Source organism: Lissotriton helveticus, chromosome 11 (assembly GCF_964261635.1).
Source record: "Lissotriton helveticus chromosome 11, aLisHel1.1, whole genome shotgun sequence".
In the NCBI taxonomy this organism is placed as follows: Eukaryota; Metazoa; Chordata; class Amphibia; order Caudata; family Salamandridae; genus Lissotriton; species Lissotriton helveticus.
The window spans coordinates 623,161,447-623,180,690 of NC_136072.1; the positions used below are offsets into that span (position 1 = coordinate 623,161,447).

Below are 19,244 nucleotides of genomic sequence, written 5' to 3' on the forward strand. Positions count from 1 at the left end.
ATTACAGTTAGAGAAAGAAAAACAAACTCAAATCTCTATGTTAAAAGACTAAGCAGTCATTTGTCAGAAAACATAGCCCTACATTTGACCTCGTCTTTGAATGCATCACAAATGTGTGGAGAATAAAGAAAATGTAAATGCATCTTTATTGCTCATTCACCTTCTGAACTTCAGCATTGTTTTTTCCGGGTGCTGCAGCAACCCTTGCACCACTCCTTCCAGCGCCTATGCAAAAGGCGCAAACTCGAAACCAGGTGCCCTATTTGTACTTTATACTCCATTTTCAACATCAGTTTAGTGTCATCTACCATTAATTTGGGATTATAACATTTTCATAGCCTGCTCATCTATTTGGTATAATGTGGAATTTTTATTGACTGAGTGAAAATGGTTGTTTGGTTGTATTTGACTAAGTATCATTAGTAGCGATGTGTTAACTGTTTTACTAGTCTTCTGAGTTTGTTAATCTGAAAGATTAATTTGATCCTGCTGAAGATCTTTATTTTATTTTATGCTGATGTTTTGATGTGCTAAATTACGTTGTTGTATTTTGTTCAGCTGGCAGGCCCTCCTCTCCAAAGCCAGCCCTAAACACAGCGGGCATATTTACAATAGTTTGGCGTAGGGCAAAGCCATAAGCCTTATATCTGTGCTGCACTACATCAGGAGAAAAGTGCAGGGATGCGTCATATTTAAAAGATATGTTGCATTCCTGCCTTTTCTGCCAATGCAGGCACACAAATTGTAGTTGAGCGCCAGTGCAGGCCACACTACAGCGTGGTGCAAGGGTGTCTGTGTTGTTGGCATTATTGTTTTGGTGCAGGAAGGGACACCTTCCTGCACACAAACAATCAAAGGAGGCATTTTCCTCATACTATGTGTGCTGTATAAAATGCAGCATGCGTGGAAAAAGGAAAAAACTAGTAGAAATTTAAACCATTCCCCTCAGTAACTGCACCTTTTTTACTGCTAGCCTTGCTTCACGAAAGCTAGGACTATAAGTGAAAAGTGTGTGTGTACGCACTGCTCGCGGGTTTTCAAAATAAATAAATAAAAGGCATTGTCATTTACAATGCCAATAGGTCAAACTCTCGCAAATGCTAAACCTATTGCATTGCAAATGCTTGTTTTACCTTCCCTCTGGTTCGACCGGGTCTAAAAGCAACCGATACTCTAGTAACACAGAAGTTAGCAATTTGTGAACAAAATCAGAACAAGCTTTTATATAGGCAAAAGGTAACAAGAAAAAAAGTCTTACTTTGGGAGTTTTGGCAGTGGGAGAGGAAGATTAAGGGGGGGCGAGTCGGACTGCGACTTCGGGTTGCTGCAAAAGTACAAAGACAACATGGTCACTTCAAGAAAAGGGGCAACAACAGCCAGCGGGCCACGGTGCGAGGTGTCACCCAGTAGTAGAATTGGCTGACGGCAGGCCTGTCTGCTCTCTATACTGGGCCTGTCCGGCAGATGTGTTCCTTGTGCAGTTAGTGGCGCTTCATTTTACTGCAGCTGCCGCAAAGTGCCATCCTGGATAGGAGCCTGGGGAGGCTGAGCCTGGGCTGATGGGCTAAGAACAAGAACACACACAACACACCGGGAGCTTTCACACTCTGCCTCCTACATTTATAAAATTGAAAATGGGGCAAAAGCACGGTACCCATGTTGATAATATGAAAGCGGACGCCATGCTGAAGCATAAACTTTATGAAACTTTATGCTGCAGCAAGGTGCTGGCTTTTATATTAGCAACAAAGGTGCTGCACTTTATTAAAGTGTGGCGCCCATGTTGATAATATGAAAGCGAGAGCCGTGCTGAAGTATAAACTTTATGTAACAACACGGTGCCCGCTTTCATGTTAACATATGTGGATCGCTTTATCAAAGCCTGGTGCCTGTGTTGATAATATAAAAGCGGGCGCCATGCTGGAGTATAACTGTCCTGAAACTATATGCTGCGGCATGGCGCCCGCTTTCATATTATCAACACAGGTGCCGCACTTTATTAAAGTGTGGCACCCATGCTGATAATGTGAAAGCACGAGCCATTCAGCAGCATAAAATGCGCCCCCTCTGTTGATAATGTTAAAGTGGGCACCGTTCTGTGAGATGAGAAATAACATTGAGCCATGCAACCGCCATTGTTAAAGCTAAAGCAGCGTGCCCCCTGCTTTACAAAAAATATAGTAGGGCGTGTACAGAGTTAATGGTGCAGCCGCCATTGAAAATTAAACTCACTGACTTCTACAGAGTAGTGCAGGGGCCAGCTGAAGCACTGCACTCGCTCAGGAAGACAAAGGCTCACTTTAGTAGAGCACCAATAAAAAAAATTCAAAAACAAGAAGCAGCTGCCATTGCTGAAGCCAGCACCCTGGGAGTGCTGTGTACATGAATTAAGAAAATAGTGCTCACGAACTGCAAATAAAAGATAGAGTGTAAGGACACATTTAAGAGGGGCTGTCCTTATGGAATGTAAAAACAGTAGAGAAGGAGGTACTAAGGAGGGACTACTAAGCCTATTGACACCAAAATAAGCCATCATTTACAAAGAACAGGTAGAGGAGGCAATTGTAAAGATGAGCGGAACATGGCGGAGCGTAATGCCCATACACTGAATACAGCATGTCTCGAAGAGGCAGCGCAAATGCTGCATAGGCAAGACCTAAAAAGGGAAATTAACTTTCTCCAGCTTGCTACAGACCCATCTCCCTTATTGACTCCTCTGTGAAAATATTAGGGCGTGTTCTTTGGTCCCATCTTGAAGCATGAGCTGAAGAAAACAATATTCTGTCTGAAGCCCAGTTTGCTTTCACACCAGGATTAGGAACAGCATTTAACCTCTATTTTATAATTAGGGCTCCCAATTTTATTGTATTTATTTTTTGACATTTCCGTCTGTATTTATCCATATTTATTTTTTGCTAATTTTATCTGTGTTTATCCATATTTACTTTGGTTTTTGTGGAAAAATTAAGCTGAAACCAGTAGTGGCTCCTGGAGGTAGTGCTACCGGGCAGTGACGTGGCGCGGGGGAGGGTCAGGGTGGGGGGTAGTAAACACCGGAATATGGATGAATGCAGGTAAGTTGACAATTAAATCAATAAAACGAATTTCGTTGGGCACGCTGCATCGCATTTGGCATGCAAATGTATCTCAGCAGCCCTCTACAGTGCGGATGTTTGGGGTTATTATCAATCAGAGGCACTTCAATGTTTGGAAAATGCCTTCAACTGACGTTTGTTGGCTACTCCCAAAAATACTGCAAACTTTGTGTGACATGAGGAACTAGGTTTACCCTTTAAAGAGGATTCAATCGCTATAGCTCCCCCCCTTTTACGGATAAAATGTTGGTTAAACCTGGAGGCGCAACTAGTAAGATCATGCATTACTGATTGTTTATCTTTAGATAATGCCTCTAGGATACCTTGGTTTGCACTTTTGAAAAGTATTTAGGCCTAAGTGAAATGCTTTTAAATCTACAAAACCTACGCCCGAATAGAAAGGAAATTACAAAGCAGCGTTTTGCTGATTCTTCATTTAATTTTTTCATTTAATTTGTACTAGATTGTTTGATTGATGTTTTGCTGATTCCCGTTTAAATGAGAGATTGCAGAAAGCACAATCCATGCAAAGAGTTGAGGCTTATTTGCAGGTGGTGACTACTAGAAATATTGAATGTTATTTATTATGGATTGAAAACCTCACAGACAGGATGTATCTCACTTTTTCAGATTGAACGTAATCCATTGTAAATTTACATTTCCATTTTAATGCGTTTGGCACCATGCTCTCCCTCCTTGCCATTGTAATTGTACTGAGTAACAGAGCACATGTCGTTTTATTCTGTTTTGTCCTTTGTACTCAGCCCCCAGATCCTCTTTTTTAAAACCCGTATTGATCAAGGCAATTATGAGACACTATAGGCATGCCCTGGAATTTTTACAAACAATTTCCTCTTTAGAGATCTGCTCTGCGGTTTTAAACGTTATTAAAGCACACAAGTCATAAGAAAGCGATATGAACTACTGGTTTTATAAAAACAGTATTATATAAAATCATGCAGCATATTTAAATCGCACCTCTTGTTTCGTTTGACACGAATCACTTGATATTATGCTGCCCTTTTGCATGTTTACAGTTCATTCATGCTTTTCGCACAAGCATTTTATTCCTTGAGATTACTGACCAAAATTAATCTTAATCCTGATTATTTGTTTGTATATATTTTATAATCTTTACTTGATATTCTGCTGTGATGTTGTACCTTTACAGGTTCTTCATGCTTTTTTCACATGCACTTTGCTCTTTGAGATTACTGACCAAAATGAATTTTAATCTTGCTTAGTTTTTGTATATATGAAGCGCTCTTTTTTACCTAATGTATGAAATGTCTCCAATATTTCTTATGTGGCTCACTGCAGAATAAAGATTGTTCTGACTGACTGGCTGGGTGTTGCATGTTAACACTCAAAACAACACCCATAGAACGCCCTTTCTAAGCAGAGGAAAGCATTGACTTACTCCATATTTACAAGGTCATGAAAAGCCATGCAGGTGGCTTTGCATGGCCTTGTAAATATGGGCCGGCACACTGCGCTTCTGGAGCCTCACAAAAGTGACGCTCCTTGGCGTAAAAGTGCCGCAGGGACATTGTAAAAATGCCCCCTTGTTTCTAGATGCTATTTTACATTGCATAAGTAACATAACTTCAAAAAAAGGAGGATTTATGTTTTAGTCTAAAGAGATACTTTGAAAAATAAGTTTTTTTTATTTCTAAGAAACTTTCTAGTATGTCTGCTTTTCTGACTTCATGCGCTGATATTTTAATGTAAATGTCATTTTTTTCTATTCTTTTCCGTGCTCTGAGCTTTGTCTGTGTGCTGAATACATTCCACCTTCCATGACATGTGCCTCTAGTCCCTATTTTAGGCTCATTTACTAATTGTATTTAGACTCTCTCGTATTCAGTGTCTCCTACGGTATCTATGCTGCAAGTTTTTTTTTAGAGCACAGGAACCACGGTTCAAACCCAGGTCTGACACTTGACTATGGATTGTGCTATTTTGGTCAAATCACTTAGGGCTAGATGTAGGTAATTGAAATTTACCGATTCGAAAATACCGAATTTTACCGATTCGGTATTTTCGAATCGGTAAATGCTATGTAGATAAAAATTCGGTAAAAAATACTGAATCGTTAAGATTCGGTATTTACCGAATCGGTATTTACCGACTCAGCAATTGCCATTCATTCCTATGGGCCTAGAGGCCCATACGAATGAATGTCAATTACCGAATCGGTAATTACCGATTCGGTAAAATAGGGAAAGAGTCAAGGGTAGCAGGGTGTCATTTTGACACCCTGTTGCACCCCTGAATAGTGCTTGCATGCACATGTGGCTTTGTATGTCTGTCTCATGGCACAGGTGTAAATGCACAGATTTGCATTTACAGAGGTATTCGTTATTTACCAACAACTAATAGTTGGTGGTAAATAACGAATCCTGTAGCACAGAAGCACTCTTCAAAGTGCTTTCTACATTTCATTTACCGATTCGGTAAATACCGAATCGGTAAATGATGTTTCGGTAAATACCGAATAATCGGGAAATTTACCACCTACATAGGAAAAGCCTATTACCGGTCGGTAACGGCCGATTTCGGCCGTTACAGACCGGTAATGGCCGTGCTACATCTGGCCCTTAGTCTCCCGCTACCATAAACTGTAAATAGGTAAACTCAAATTTAAATATACTCATTGTAATCATTAAATACAAATATGTAAATCACCAACTGGTGTGTGCAGTGCTCCATTGCTGCTCAGCTAGTAAATAACAATACTTACGAATGTAGGTATATGCTCTATGTATTCTCCCTTGCCAATTCCTAGCTCCCACTTCCTCATTAGAGCTGCTGCTTCAAGGGATAATATGCCAGCCATTCATAGGGTCATTAACAGCATATGTTGTTGCGCTACAAACGGCTGCCCTGCCCTTCCCATGTTTCCCCAGAGTAATATTGATAGGTGCATAACGACAGGGGAAACGCTCCACACAGACTTTACAGTGCCTGCAACTAAAGTAATTATTAACCAAGTTAAGAACCAGCCCACCACACACACACACACACAGACACACACACACACACACACACACATACCTGTCCAATTTACAGGCAGATTGCAGTGACTCCCGACCAGCAAAGAGAGGGACTTTGGTGCATATGTGACATACATGTAAAGAAAATGCAAGTAAAGCTCTTTGTCTTAAAATTAATAAAATATTCTAGAGTACAACAACTCAGTAAGTCTTGGCCTATCTGTTTTTGTTTCGAGCATTTTTCAAATATTAAGATTTTATATGTATCCGCAATCTAGAAAGCATGACAATATGCAATGCACGTGTAAAGGATTATTCCCAGTTCAAACCAGGCGATGTAGATCACAGACATATTTCCAAATTTTCCAAGACAGTAAACATATGTTCAGTAAGAGAAAGATATACATGGATTAGATGTGTCCCAGTCGTGGAAAGAAAAACTACTAAACAATGCCTCTGTACTTGAGAAAATGAAAGGGCTGTATAATTGTCCTGTTTGTGGGGGTTTTGATATGTAGACAAATTATAGGGCTCTAGTTTCACAGCCATACAGCACATTTATAGATAAGTTGTACCATGCAGAAGCCACTAAAACCAGACAAAAACAAAGGGCCTTCAAAACTGTATTTAAAGAGGATCAATGCAATCCTCATGAAGGTTTGAACGAAACACTCTTTAAATGGGAGCACTGAAATATAGTCCCTAATTGGCATTGCTGTCCCCTTTGTTTATGCAAACTGGGGCTAGGAACAAATGCAACTCGTTCGAGATTTTTGAAAGGTTGACATTGTAGAGTCTGAGAACAAACATAAGGGAATAAATATTACCCCACTGCACATACTCAAATGCTCACAGGCACATAACAAAAATAGAGGTCTCACTTCTGTTCAGGTACAACATGGCATCAGCGAGGCGTCTACAGACCACAGATCAAATCTCAAGAAGGGAACTTTGTGGTGTAGGACGCTTATGCACGATACTCTATTTCTACTTCTTCATTGGTCAATAAAATATACTGAAACTGACTAAATAAGGCAAGAAAGAGACAGTTCTCATCTCTAAATTAGGAATGCAAAGAAACTAGAACAAACGAGCAAACTAGTGTTACATGTGTGCAGGTGGTGGGCAAAGGCACTCATTTTAGGAAACCCGGACTTTTTTTCATCATCAGACGCTGATCCAGGGCAAGGGAAAAACAGTAAAAACAGGGAGAAAGGAGAAGAAAGAGAAATGTACCAAAGTTAAACATGTATTTAGAGAGATTTAGCGCAAGGGAATGTGCATTGAGCATTTTTATTTTCATTGCTCTAATTACAATATAAACAAAGGAGCTACCTTCCTCAGACTGCACTTTGTGTAGCTCGTGTGTAGTGACATTCTTAACAAAGTAATGTTGGAAGGCTGCTTGTCTGCCCAACAAACGTGATATAGAAGAAGAGTAAAAAATGATTCGGTGAGCTTGAGATGTTGAGGCACTAGCTTATGATACAGAACCATGTCTGGTGGCTTAGTGGACTAATGTGACCACTGTAGGGGCCTGTGTTAGACCTGCAGGCTCAGAAGTTCAAATCCTGTCTGGTTCACTCCGCCTTCATCTTTTGAAGGTCAATAAAATGAGTACCATTAAGTTGGGTAACAGTAAACATATATTATTCAGCGCCAAAACGCCCTTCTGGGTAACATGCGCTTTACAAATACACATTATGTTAACTGAATTTCATTACAAAATCAATATCTCAATCGTTTGTAAGCTTTTAAATGGTTACTAAATAAACAGAATGTTATTCTCGTCCATGACTAGGCCGAAATGCTGAAAATGGTGAATACAAGAGCAATAGGTCAGAGGAAATCAAGAAGGAAAATATTGACAAAAGCAACATGGTTGCATAGTTTTACAAGCTTGTGGTAGAAGAGGAGAGGTTGACGTTTCTGTGGCTCCATCTGGATGTGTGCATCAGTATGTGGCTTTAGCTAAATAATGGGTTTATCTGTTCCAACAAGGCACAGAGAAGCCCACAAGTCTGGATCCCGTGGAGTCAGTGGCGTGCAACAAAAAATAAAACCAGTGTTAGGAAAGCATTACTGGTAATATGCCAACTTAGCAGAAGAACATGACCTAACTTGACTTAACACACAACTAAATTATCAGGTGGTCTTGGTTTTGTCACTGTGATATATAATGGGAACTTTGTAATCTTTGGTGCAGAGAAAATGTCTGATTTAATTGAAACTAGGAGGTTGCTATTATTTAAAAGTAAGAAAAGGTCGATTGATTTTACATAAGAACTAATGATATATGAGACCTTCAATTAAAAATATGCAATTATAGGAAAAATTGAGTTCTTGGCCTAACACCTTGCAATTGGCCAGTGATGAGAACATACAGAACATGATTCACTCTTGTTCCGCTGCAGCACAATCATGTTTGAAGCACATATTGCACATCTGTTAAATCATTTAATGTTTTCCAGACAAACTGATGGGTTTTCCATGTGAGACTTGCTGCTTTCATTTCCTGAAACTATGCCCATAATAGAAAAAGAAAAACAGATGACACCAGAAACAATCAACGAAATATCAATGATACTTGTTTTCCAATCTGCTTTGTGAAAAGATTTGATCTTACCTGTCGGTATACAATAAAACAAGATCTTCTTGCTCAGAAAAGCTCTGTATTGATTCTTTCAGCAGCCTAACCTTTTGGCCACCACCGATCGAGTTTACAGTTTCTCCACCTGTCCAGTTTTCTTCTTGGCCAAGAACCTGTGGGGAATTCAGTTGCAATAATTCAGTGAAGTGAAAGTGTGCTCATATACACTCCATTATTCACGTCAGGCAATATATTACCCTCCTCCATTAAAAATATATATTTTCATTTACACATGTTAAGCAAGCCTATTCTTCAGTTTAATTGATTTAAGAACAATATAAGAAAACTTCTTCCGACTAAATTTAAGAGTGAACAACCTTAGTGAAGTGAAGTTGGCTTTCAAAATTAATGTGTGTTTGATAAAAAAAATATATTTTCCAATTCTCCCCAGGTCACTTTTGGCAGGTCAAGTCTGCTGAAATGTAGGGTGGAAAAATGCCTAGTAGTTACAGAGAAACACAGAATTCAGTGTCCTAGTAACCAAAATTCTGCATGCAGTGCCACGTTTCGGAGTTAAACGTCGGAAGATGAGGGTTTTATTGAACCCAGCAAAAATATCATCATGTGGTGTCTGTAGTTTCAGATCCAGTAAATAAAATACTCTGCCACTCATAATTGTGGTCTTTGTGGTTAAATGCGCTTATTGCATGTTTCTAGGCGGAAAAAATAAAAATCAAAAGAGTCCGAAACAAGGATATAATAGCAGGAATTACAGCCCAAACATAGTTGCAGCTCGAGAGACAAGATATGATTCCTTCTAGGACAGTGAGGGAAGAGGCAAAATGTAAATTAAATGGTAAAACGTGCAAGCCGTTCCTTCCGTACCCTAGAAAACATGCTTTATAATCTCTTTTAAAACCTTGTGGTTCCTTTTTATTTATCTTAAGAGAATATTGTTGTTTTAATGTTTCTTTTTCACCAGTCAGTAACATTAGTAACATTTGTTTGTACATTCACTCAACAAAAGTGAATGAATGCTAGAACCACCCAGCTCCATTTTGCTGGAAATGATAAGGGCGGGCTTCATCTACAATAAAGGGATACAGTTACTCCTTTCTGAATTTCATGAAAAACATATGATTCAGATAGATAGTTCCATATTCTGTTACCATGCCTTTTGATCTGAAATGTACCTCTCTGGACCATAGTTCAAAATCTTTTATTACATTTGGTGACTGGTCACTTTTGTGTCCTCCACAGCTAAATCAATTCCTATTGTGGGATTTCCCTAGAAATATACCAGTCACGGCCCCTCATTCTTTTATCATTTTTGGGTACTTTACATCTGATCAGCAATAGCTGTCTTGGCCAAGACTCCTTGTAAACGCTAAGAACCCTTCCTAAAACAAGATAGGTGAAAGCCCTGATTTGGTCAACAGTCGTTTAAAGCCAACAAGCAGTCACACTGAGAGATCTAAGGATTGATTTAGAGTTTGGCGGAGGGTTACTCCATCACAAATGTGACAGTTTTGCCATCCACCTCATTACAAGGTACATAGGTTATATAGTGCCCTTGTAATGAGGCAGACGGGAAATCTGTTGCATTTGTGATGGACTACCCATCCACCAACTTTTAATGAGGTCCTAAATCAGGACTGCCCATTGAAAGCCATCAGCAAGAATAGAGCTGATGTATTTGTATCTATCTGTTTAGTGTCTCGTCCCCTTTAGCACAGAAATGTAACATGTTATGTCAAGCCATGCATGCTTCTGGACGCTGTGAATATAACCAGATAACCAACAGCTGAGACCACAGAAACATGCTAAATTAAAACTCTCACAGGAAAACTGAAAAAGGAAAAGGCAAATGTTTTGCCATTCGACTTTATAGGCTATTACCAAAATACTTTTCACAACATTCCTAGAGGCTCTGTGCAATGGCTGCTTCAAGCACCGATCAAGGTAAATAAAAAGTACTTTTGCCCAGTGACTATGCCAAATTTACAAGAAGAAGAGACGTTAAAGCTTGAAGTGGTCAGTCAATCAATCAAACAATCAAAAAACTTTATTCGGCTACTATGCAGCCATAAAAATACAGAATTGTCAGTAATACATATATAAAACAGGGTTTAGTTATAAAAATTTCGTGCACCAGCTGGTTACAATATCCATGAACAATTTAAAAAAAATGAAGAATAAAAATATATGTAAAAAGAACCTACTTAAAGTGCTGTGTGCTTCTGAAACATGGCTACAGTGCATAAATCTAAGCTTGTGGCCATACAGATGGAGGACAGCAGCTTAGCCAAGGTACTTCGAGCATATAGAGCATACAACAGCGCATAAAAACAAACTCCCGTAAAATCATGATTTATCATCTTGAAGTTGTTTTTTTTAAAAAGCAGTGACTAAGTGCAATGCGCCAGTTTTCTAGACTTAATTAAAGCCATTAAAATGATTTCAGAGTATTTCTGATAAAAACCACCAAAAACATCAAATGCAACATCGACTGTATAAAAGCATGATTACCTGGGCATGCAAGTGATTCTAAATTATGCTGCAAACCTAATAGGAAGCAGAGTAGGTACTTTATTGTGCCTGCCCGTAAACAGAACATTAAAGAGCATTCCCATCTTCCTCTCCATGCGCACAGATAAAGAGTGTTAGTATGGTTCACTGACAAATAAGTCGAAATGGAAGTTTTTAGTGTTTCAGCATTTTACCTTTTTCCTGGGCATGAATTAGCTCTGATGTTTGAACTTGCTTCCATCCCATTGTAACACATACGTCAGTGTTAGTAAATCCCTGGGGAAGGCCAATAACATAAAAATATTTTTTTTACAAATGCTTACCATGGAATATCAAGGCCTCTATCACAGGCAGTCTTTTATTATATCTCTTTTTAATGACGCCTCTTCATTTTCCAACTTGAAAGCCATCACAACGGGGGCAGATTTCAACACGGTCAGCTATATAGCTGAACCCCAGCTCATTATGGCAGATAAAGTGTGAAGTAGAAAGTGGACGGATATAAGCTTTCGCAAAAGCGATTGTCCTCTATTTGAATTACAGTGGCGTCCCAGATGCCCCAGACTCCGGCCCAAAGGTAGCAACTGGTACACATTGCATGGAATATATTTGCAACATGGGAGTGAACGCTCGACCTCTGGTGGGGGGTGAGGTGAGGGGTTGCGGGGGGCAGGCTGAAAAGTGAACGGACAGCCTTAGACAACTTGGTTCTCCGCTCACCTGTGTTTGGTGCCATGAGTCAGTGGAACTAAAGTCCACCCCCAGGTAAGAGAATGTATTAATAATGTAAAGGTTGTTTGTTTCCACCGAAATACTTGTTAATGGAACGTGCTTTGTGTCGCAGGCCATAACATAGGATTTAGAAAAATTGGTGAGCAGGTCAAGGATATACTTCCTTGTCTGCTGGTTTAAGCTGAGATCTCCATTTGCGTTCTGATCTCCTACATACCTGCTTCTTTTTTCCTGAGGTCGTCGTGGAACCAGGGTTCGGAAGGATTCATCTTATGGCTAAGATTTTTTTTTTAGAGATAACTGGATTAGTGACAAGTCCAGCCACTGATGGTAATTACAAACGGCTGTGTCCAAATCAGAACCGACCAGTGAAGTTGATTGGGCAAGGGAGACATTGAGCTGATCAGCATCAATAGCACTTCATGGGCGCTGAGTAGTACTCCCCATTTGAGGGTGAATTTATTTTACCTCGGGTAGCCCATTTATTTCAAACAGAATTTCTTTGTGGTCTGACCATGTCAGAGGGAGAGAGGAAACCCAATAAAGCTGTTGATTATCCATGCAAATACCATCCAGAAGATGACCAGCTTTGTGTGAGGACCCATCAACAATTGTTTTTTAGACCAGCACTCGCCATATGGTCCACTAGATCTATTGAACCTGGATCAGATGAATTCTCCATATGGAAATTACAAACACCTAAAATGGTGAATCCTGCAGCATCCACTTTTTGTTCTATGAGATTGCCAATGGATTGAGTGAAAGCTGATCTAGACCCAGCTGGTCTATAAATAAGAAGTCCATTAAAGGAGTAATGACTGTTAAGTTACATTTTAAAATGTATAGATTTACAAAGTGGGACATTAAGAAGAACTGCTGGTAGCGCGAGTAGTAGGTCTAGGTTCAATGTTGAGTCTGTCCAAGTTTCTGTGATAAAGGCCAGGTCAATATTATGGTTTTCTATAATAACAGAAAATCTGGTGCATTCTTGATAAGCGATCTGGCGTTGATAAGTGTGCAGTGATATCTAGTTATAGTTTGATTTGGTAATGCCTCTATTAAGTTGGTGGCACTACGAGACGTACAGAGAAAATTGTTCATCTTTGCAGCTCTTAATGTCTAACTGCAAGCTAGTACAGGGCTTCCATAAGGAATTAAAGGATGTTAAGGGATCCCTTGAATAGGTGATAGGAACCTTAGATTCTGAGCCCTAACTAGCAGGGGGGCTGGTGCTGAGCTGAGTCCGAGCATGAACGGGTGCAGACGGGCTTGCTTTTGGCATGCCTTTGCCGCGCCGGCAGTGCATTCGCTGCACACACGGACCGGCATGTGAATAAGAAGCCCCCAAGGCCGGAAGTGCAACAAAGCTGGACAGTCGCCTACCCAAAAAGGCACCAGCAAAGAACAGGAAATGGAAAAGGACTCCTTCTGCACAAACGGGAGACCCGTGGTGGACCAAGGAGCCCAGCAGAATGCAGAGGATCAGGTAAGTTAAATTAAGTAGAGTAAATAGTAATCAGACCCCTTCAAAGTTTAAAAAAACATAAAAACATACACACAGTTACAAAAAGAGCGTGTCTTACTGATGTCGGTGTCGGTGTCATAACACTTATTGTGCATAAAATGCACTAAAAGGCAGGAGAGTCTAATCACACACATAATTGTGGGGTTTGGGACTTAGCAGTAAGCCTAGGCACCATTGACTTTATCACACAAATGCTGTTGAGTGGTGTGGTGGCCATAGCAATGAAATGATCCACTCCATTAGGGTACCCCATCATCCCGTTACTATCACAAAGTAATATTCCACAAGAGTAAAGCTGTTCTGGTGTGGCAAGACAAACTGGTTGAGTGTGCAACACAATTAGTTTAGCTGCCCATTACGTAATAATGCACAGCACAGCACTTGGAAATACAAATGTGCTGAACACAATAATAACGCAATTCGCCAAGCACACTCATTTCCAGGATGTGACGCAGGTAATTGTATCGAGCTGTGCACTTTCCATCTATATTTAATGCTCATATGTTTAATTTAACAGCCAAGGGTGCACAGTGATAGCTGAATGAGTGCAAGTATGCTGCACACACTGAATTTCCCAGTGCAGGAAATATTGTCTCATTTACTATTAGAAGTAATGTTTCACTCAGAACGTTAATATACTGGGAAGGGCTTAGATTGTCAGAGGATCAACTGGGGGCACAAGAGAAAAATTATCCAAAAAATGGGAGTGACAGAGAAAAATAATTTGTCAAGAAGATCTACATAAATTAGTCTTTTGGATGATGCGCTTCAATGAATATTGATCCCATAGCCAGAGGATGAGCCTATTTTGCAAGATAGTGAAGTCTTACAGCAAAAAACGTCTGCCAGTAACATGTACAAAATATTATAAAGTCAAAAGTAGCCAAGCAACATAACAACATAGTGTAGTGGAGGAGTCAGAGTTTCAATGAAAATTTTAAGATGTGCTATTAGACGATTTAAGTCAAGCCTATTAGACAGCGCAAGCTGTATGGTGGCAAAATGCCTATTGTAAGTGGCTTAGAGACCGCCACTTGCTTATGAACGGTTGGCTTTATTTTCACACTTATTTGGTTGCTTTTCATTTGATAGATTTCCATCTGCATCCTGTGTTTATCCCTCTCCTAGAGCATATCATCTTTCCCTGTGTCCTTCCAATGCTCAATTTTAGAGAACTACTTTTTTTTGTTTAAGCATTCCTCCTGAATTCATTTGTTTTCCAGCTCTCTCCCTCTTTTGCTTTTCCTCGCAACACCCACCGCCACATTCCAGGATGCGGTGTCCCTTGTGTTGTAAGCTCTCTTGTGTGTCTGGCAAACGTACTGCCTCCCCCACACTACATGTGCAAATAACATGCATCTCAATTGTTCTGGCTTTTTGCTGCTGCGCACCGAGTTTTGTCTTTTTTTATTTAATCTGTACAGCCCCATCCTACACAGACCCTCCCTTTTTCCCGCCTCTGCTCCCTGTTGCTGCTGTCAATTTGAGTTACTTTAAAAAAATATATTTACAGCCCCCGGCCAGCTCCTCCTCCCCGCACCCCTTTTCTAACGCCACTCAGTGACATCTTTTTGGCCAAGCTCCTTGGTTGATCACTGGACGGAGTGCTGGTAGGTGTGTTTTTTCCACACAAATCTAAGAGGCATCTCAGTTGTGCTGGCTGTCTGCCAAGAGAATGCATTTATACACCACCACTGTGTGTTCTGTCTGGATTGTGTTAAACTAATGTGACCCACTAACTCCTGCCTTTCAATGACTGTACAGTGAAATGCGATGTGCGAATATAAATAAACAGCTGCCATGCAAACAACAGACTCAAACAAGCCCAGAGTAAGTCAGCATTGCAGTCCTTGTTTTCTGTTAATCATATTCCTGCCTACTCTCTGTACGTACCCTACGACATCCTCTGTGCTCTGTTCACAGAATGTCAGATTTGGCAGGTCTGGTGGTGCTGGGTCACCTCGTTGTACCAGGAAACTGGGTTTTTTGGTGAGGAGACAACCGCAGCTTTCTTGCTAATCCTTACTCAAACTAGCAACATTGTAGTTCACAGTACTGCAAAACATGACGCAAGTTCAGAGAGAGACTGGCCAGTGGTGGGGTTTTGGAGGAGGGCATGTGTGATAGTCGTCAGACCTGTAGAGGAACTGATATGACAGCCACCCAGTTGTTGGATTGCATTAAAAACAAGTATGGGAACTGTGAGGCTGTGCTCAAAGGGGGCGGAGTGAGTGAGTGCGAGGGCAGGGCAAAAGGCATTGCTAAACAAAAACTAAATATTATGTAATTTTTTTGGGTCTTCCACCTTCGGGTAACTACATACACAATAACACATACCATAAATAAAAATAAATCCAAGTTAATCAGTGGGAAATGCACCAATGTACATCATGAAAACCTCTCTTAGTTAATGAACTACAGAGGTCTGTGTCTATACCCAGAGATCCACAGAATTAAATCTTGGTTGGTGCAGTGGATAATAGTGGCTTGTGCATGTTTAGTGCTACGAGGTGACAGTCTGTGACAGAAGGCACTGCAAATATTTAAGTAAAACAAATGTACTTGATTATACACAGTATAGGATAGGATGCTACAAAATGCGCAAAACGGTTTCAAATGAAAAAAAGCGTTCCAGAATATAGATGTTAGTAATACACAGGCTGTACATATTGCTATTTTTTATATTTGTCATTTAAATTCGCAAACTCCACAGCTCAGCTGCTAAATCCCTTGCAATAGTACTCAAAAAATAATAAATCTGAATCATATGGAAGCCACAAGTGATTCCGTCAATTAAAACCAATACCTGCTTCCAAACACCCTTTCACATTTTCAGATTGACCAGTTGCGAACATTTACATGTCTATCAGGCAAGCAGCCCCTCCACCCCCAAGAAGTCTTATTAAGCTGTCAATCACTTCCTAGGGTTCACATCTCCAGAGACTACCTGCCTTACACTTCAGCTGAAGCATTTGGGCTCTTGGAACTAACCGTCCCAGGACAGTTGTCTTTACACAAAAAGTAGGGGAACTGTTTTTCTTAAATTAAAAAAGTACGGGCATGTCGTGCCCTCAGATCCTGCCCACCTTGACTACTGCAGCCACCAAGCTAGGGTGTTCGTTTCATTAACACAGCACTGCAGCTTTGGGCAGTTTCACTCAAACATTTCCAAAGGACGCTGTTTCAATTCACCCAACAAACAACTTTGTGGCTCGTAAAGAACATTACAGTGGCCGATACAACGCTTCAATTGTAGGGAGACTGCATGGCCTTTGTTGAAGTTTGAAGGTAGTTGCATCTATTGCCAGGGACTGGGGGAGATTTTTTTTTTTACCTTTTTCTAGTAACATACTTAAGTCTTTAGCGACTTGATGTAAAATTGTATGTCTCTATTATAAAGGCAAGGGAGACAGTTTGCTATTCAGGGAAACTTTCTGGAATTCATCTCACCTTTGCCGTTTAACAGTGTGTTGCCTCTCCATAGTGCAAGAAAAGACGAGGATTAGACTGCGTGCAGATAATTTTGAATTGCCACTGAGTTTTACATCCTGTTTTATTCAGAAGATCTGAAATAATACGTTTAGCATTCATGTAAAGCTCACTGCCTTAGAAGCGCACTTGCGGATACGCAGTGATTTACCCATCAGATCACCTGCTTCAATTGACTTCTCTCTTCGGGACAATTTTCCAAGCTTCCTCCCCAATCTCCCAAGCTCCACATAACAAATGCCTCCTTCCTTCCTCTCGACACTAAATCCCATGTCCTTAAAACAGTGCCAGACCCCAATCTGCTGCTCCTGCACATCACTAGCACCACTACAATGTAATAGGTCAACACAGATGCTTTTCGCAATTTAGAACTTTCTACACACTGGCCAGAGTCCTATTCATAATCGTCAACCTCAGACTTGTATTTCTCAATCTATCAACACCCTTTAAGTATCGTTTGTAGCAATCTATCTCATGCAAACGTTAGTTTTTGTTTTGCAGCCCAGACTGGCCCTGTTCATGTGCACGCCATTATTTAATGTTCATGTGTTCGAGCAGTGAGGCCAGGCTTTGAGGAAAAAGTACTACAGAGTTAACAGAAAATATTCTTGGATTTGAGCTATACCATTTGGCCAATGTGATGGTCAAATGGTGATGTAACACTTAAGTGGTATTGGTCAAAACATGTAGTGTGAAATTTTACAGCAGTTATAATCCTAGTTTGGGAGTAAACACCGAAAAGGATGGTGGGAAATGAGGATTTAGCAGTTGTCCTGATAGTTAACTAGGGCATGTGGCTGCAGAGGGGGAGACGTCGGGTTCATCAGGATCAGAGCAATGTCAGCAGCAGAAGAGATAATAGGTCATGATGAACAGGTTCAGAAAGTGACTATGCAGACCCAAGGTAAGTATCAGTCCTGTTACGGCCTCCATTTGCACAGCACTTCTGCCATACATGGCTGCCAGTGCCTAACTGTTCCTCCATACATTGTCTTTGTTAAGTGTAAACAGGTAAGCAACCCATCTACTAAAATATGGTGCATTATGGGTCAGATTTTTGTTGTTCTTTAAGGTGTGGCTATACATACGGCTTTGGGAACCCCCTTAAACTTCAAAACAGTGATGCTCGTGTGCTGATTGGCTTGAGTCCGTCAAGTAGTGGATGTCTGGTGGTAGAAATGGAGTTGGAGAGCCCAAGCCCCACTTTATAGTCAAGGCGAAGTAAAGGGGAGTATACGAACCCAGCTAATGCGAAGACCACCACCCTTTACAGACTTTTATTTTATGTATGTGCCCATCCCCGTCTGGGTTATTATTGCCCTTTTAGTTTTATGTAATAATAGCCGTAACGCACAGACACCCAGGTCACATAGGTGCCCATGCATGTGCCTCATCATCTGAACTCTTCTTTTTCTGGGCCTAAGATCACAGCTGTCTACTTTGTTGTAGTCAGGTCAGTGAGTTTTCACCCTTACTCCCTCTCTCACACCATGCCTGGGGTTTAATTGATTTTACATAGGAAGACATTTTTCAATGGAAGAGACATTTCCTATGTGCTATCCTCAATATTCTCAGTAGAAATTGATTTTTTTGCAGGCTCAAAGCATAGAAGCACATCTTAGCACTTGTCTGACTTTTTTTAGCACGATAGCTTGAGTGATTGTGCCTCCAGTGGTTGTGACAATCTCCTGGAAGATACCTGATTATACAATGGTCTCCTGCTGTATACTTGACCACCTACTGGACTGGGCAGCCCCCTTATTTTAAGTGAAATGGGGTTTTGAATTCTGTGATCCCTTCGAGCACAGTCTAAAGCTCTTGATATTTTACTATACTTTAGTCCATGCATTACATTATGCTTTCAAACCCTGAGCTGATAAGCTGTCCTTACTAAAGCAGTGGTCTAGTTTTGCTTTGCTGCACACAGAGACAGTGCACCCTATTTTAGCACCTATCAAAAGTACCTAATATAGCATTATCTCACATGAAAATAATGTTTCTTTCTACAACTTTGCATTATTAGATTACATGCTGTCTCAAATATTCTCTTCCTCACCACATAGCTAAAACTATGAAAAATTGACCTTGAGTTAAAACATCTGATTGCTTCCTCTCCTTGTTTGTATCAAACAACCCTCTCCTTACTGCCCAACTTCTGCAAGTCACGCTGAGTACAGCCTGCCTTAAGAGAAAATAGAACAAGGAACGTAACCCCGCCTAATGATGTAATGGTCCTAACAATAGGATCCCAATATATATGGGGTGATTAGCCTAGGAGTTTAGCAGTG

At 40.5% G+C, this 19,244-nt stretch overlaps 1 protein-coding gene across 2 annotated transcripts in view; it reads right to left on the reverse strand.

Annotated features, from left to right (window-relative positions):
* Window positions 1-19,244, reverse strand: part of PLOD2 (procollagen-lysine,2-oxoglutarate 5-dioxygenase 2) — a 477,372-nt gene that overhangs the window by 258,407 nt on the left and 199,721 nt on the right. For both annotated transcript variants that reach the window (XM_078666442.1, XM_078666441.1), the window contains exon 3: window positions 8,718-8,854. In XM_078666442.1, the coding sequence (XP_078522568.1) occupies window positions 8,718-8,854 (137 nt within the window). The remainder of the gene's footprint in view (window positions 1-8,717; window positions 8,855-19,244) is intronic.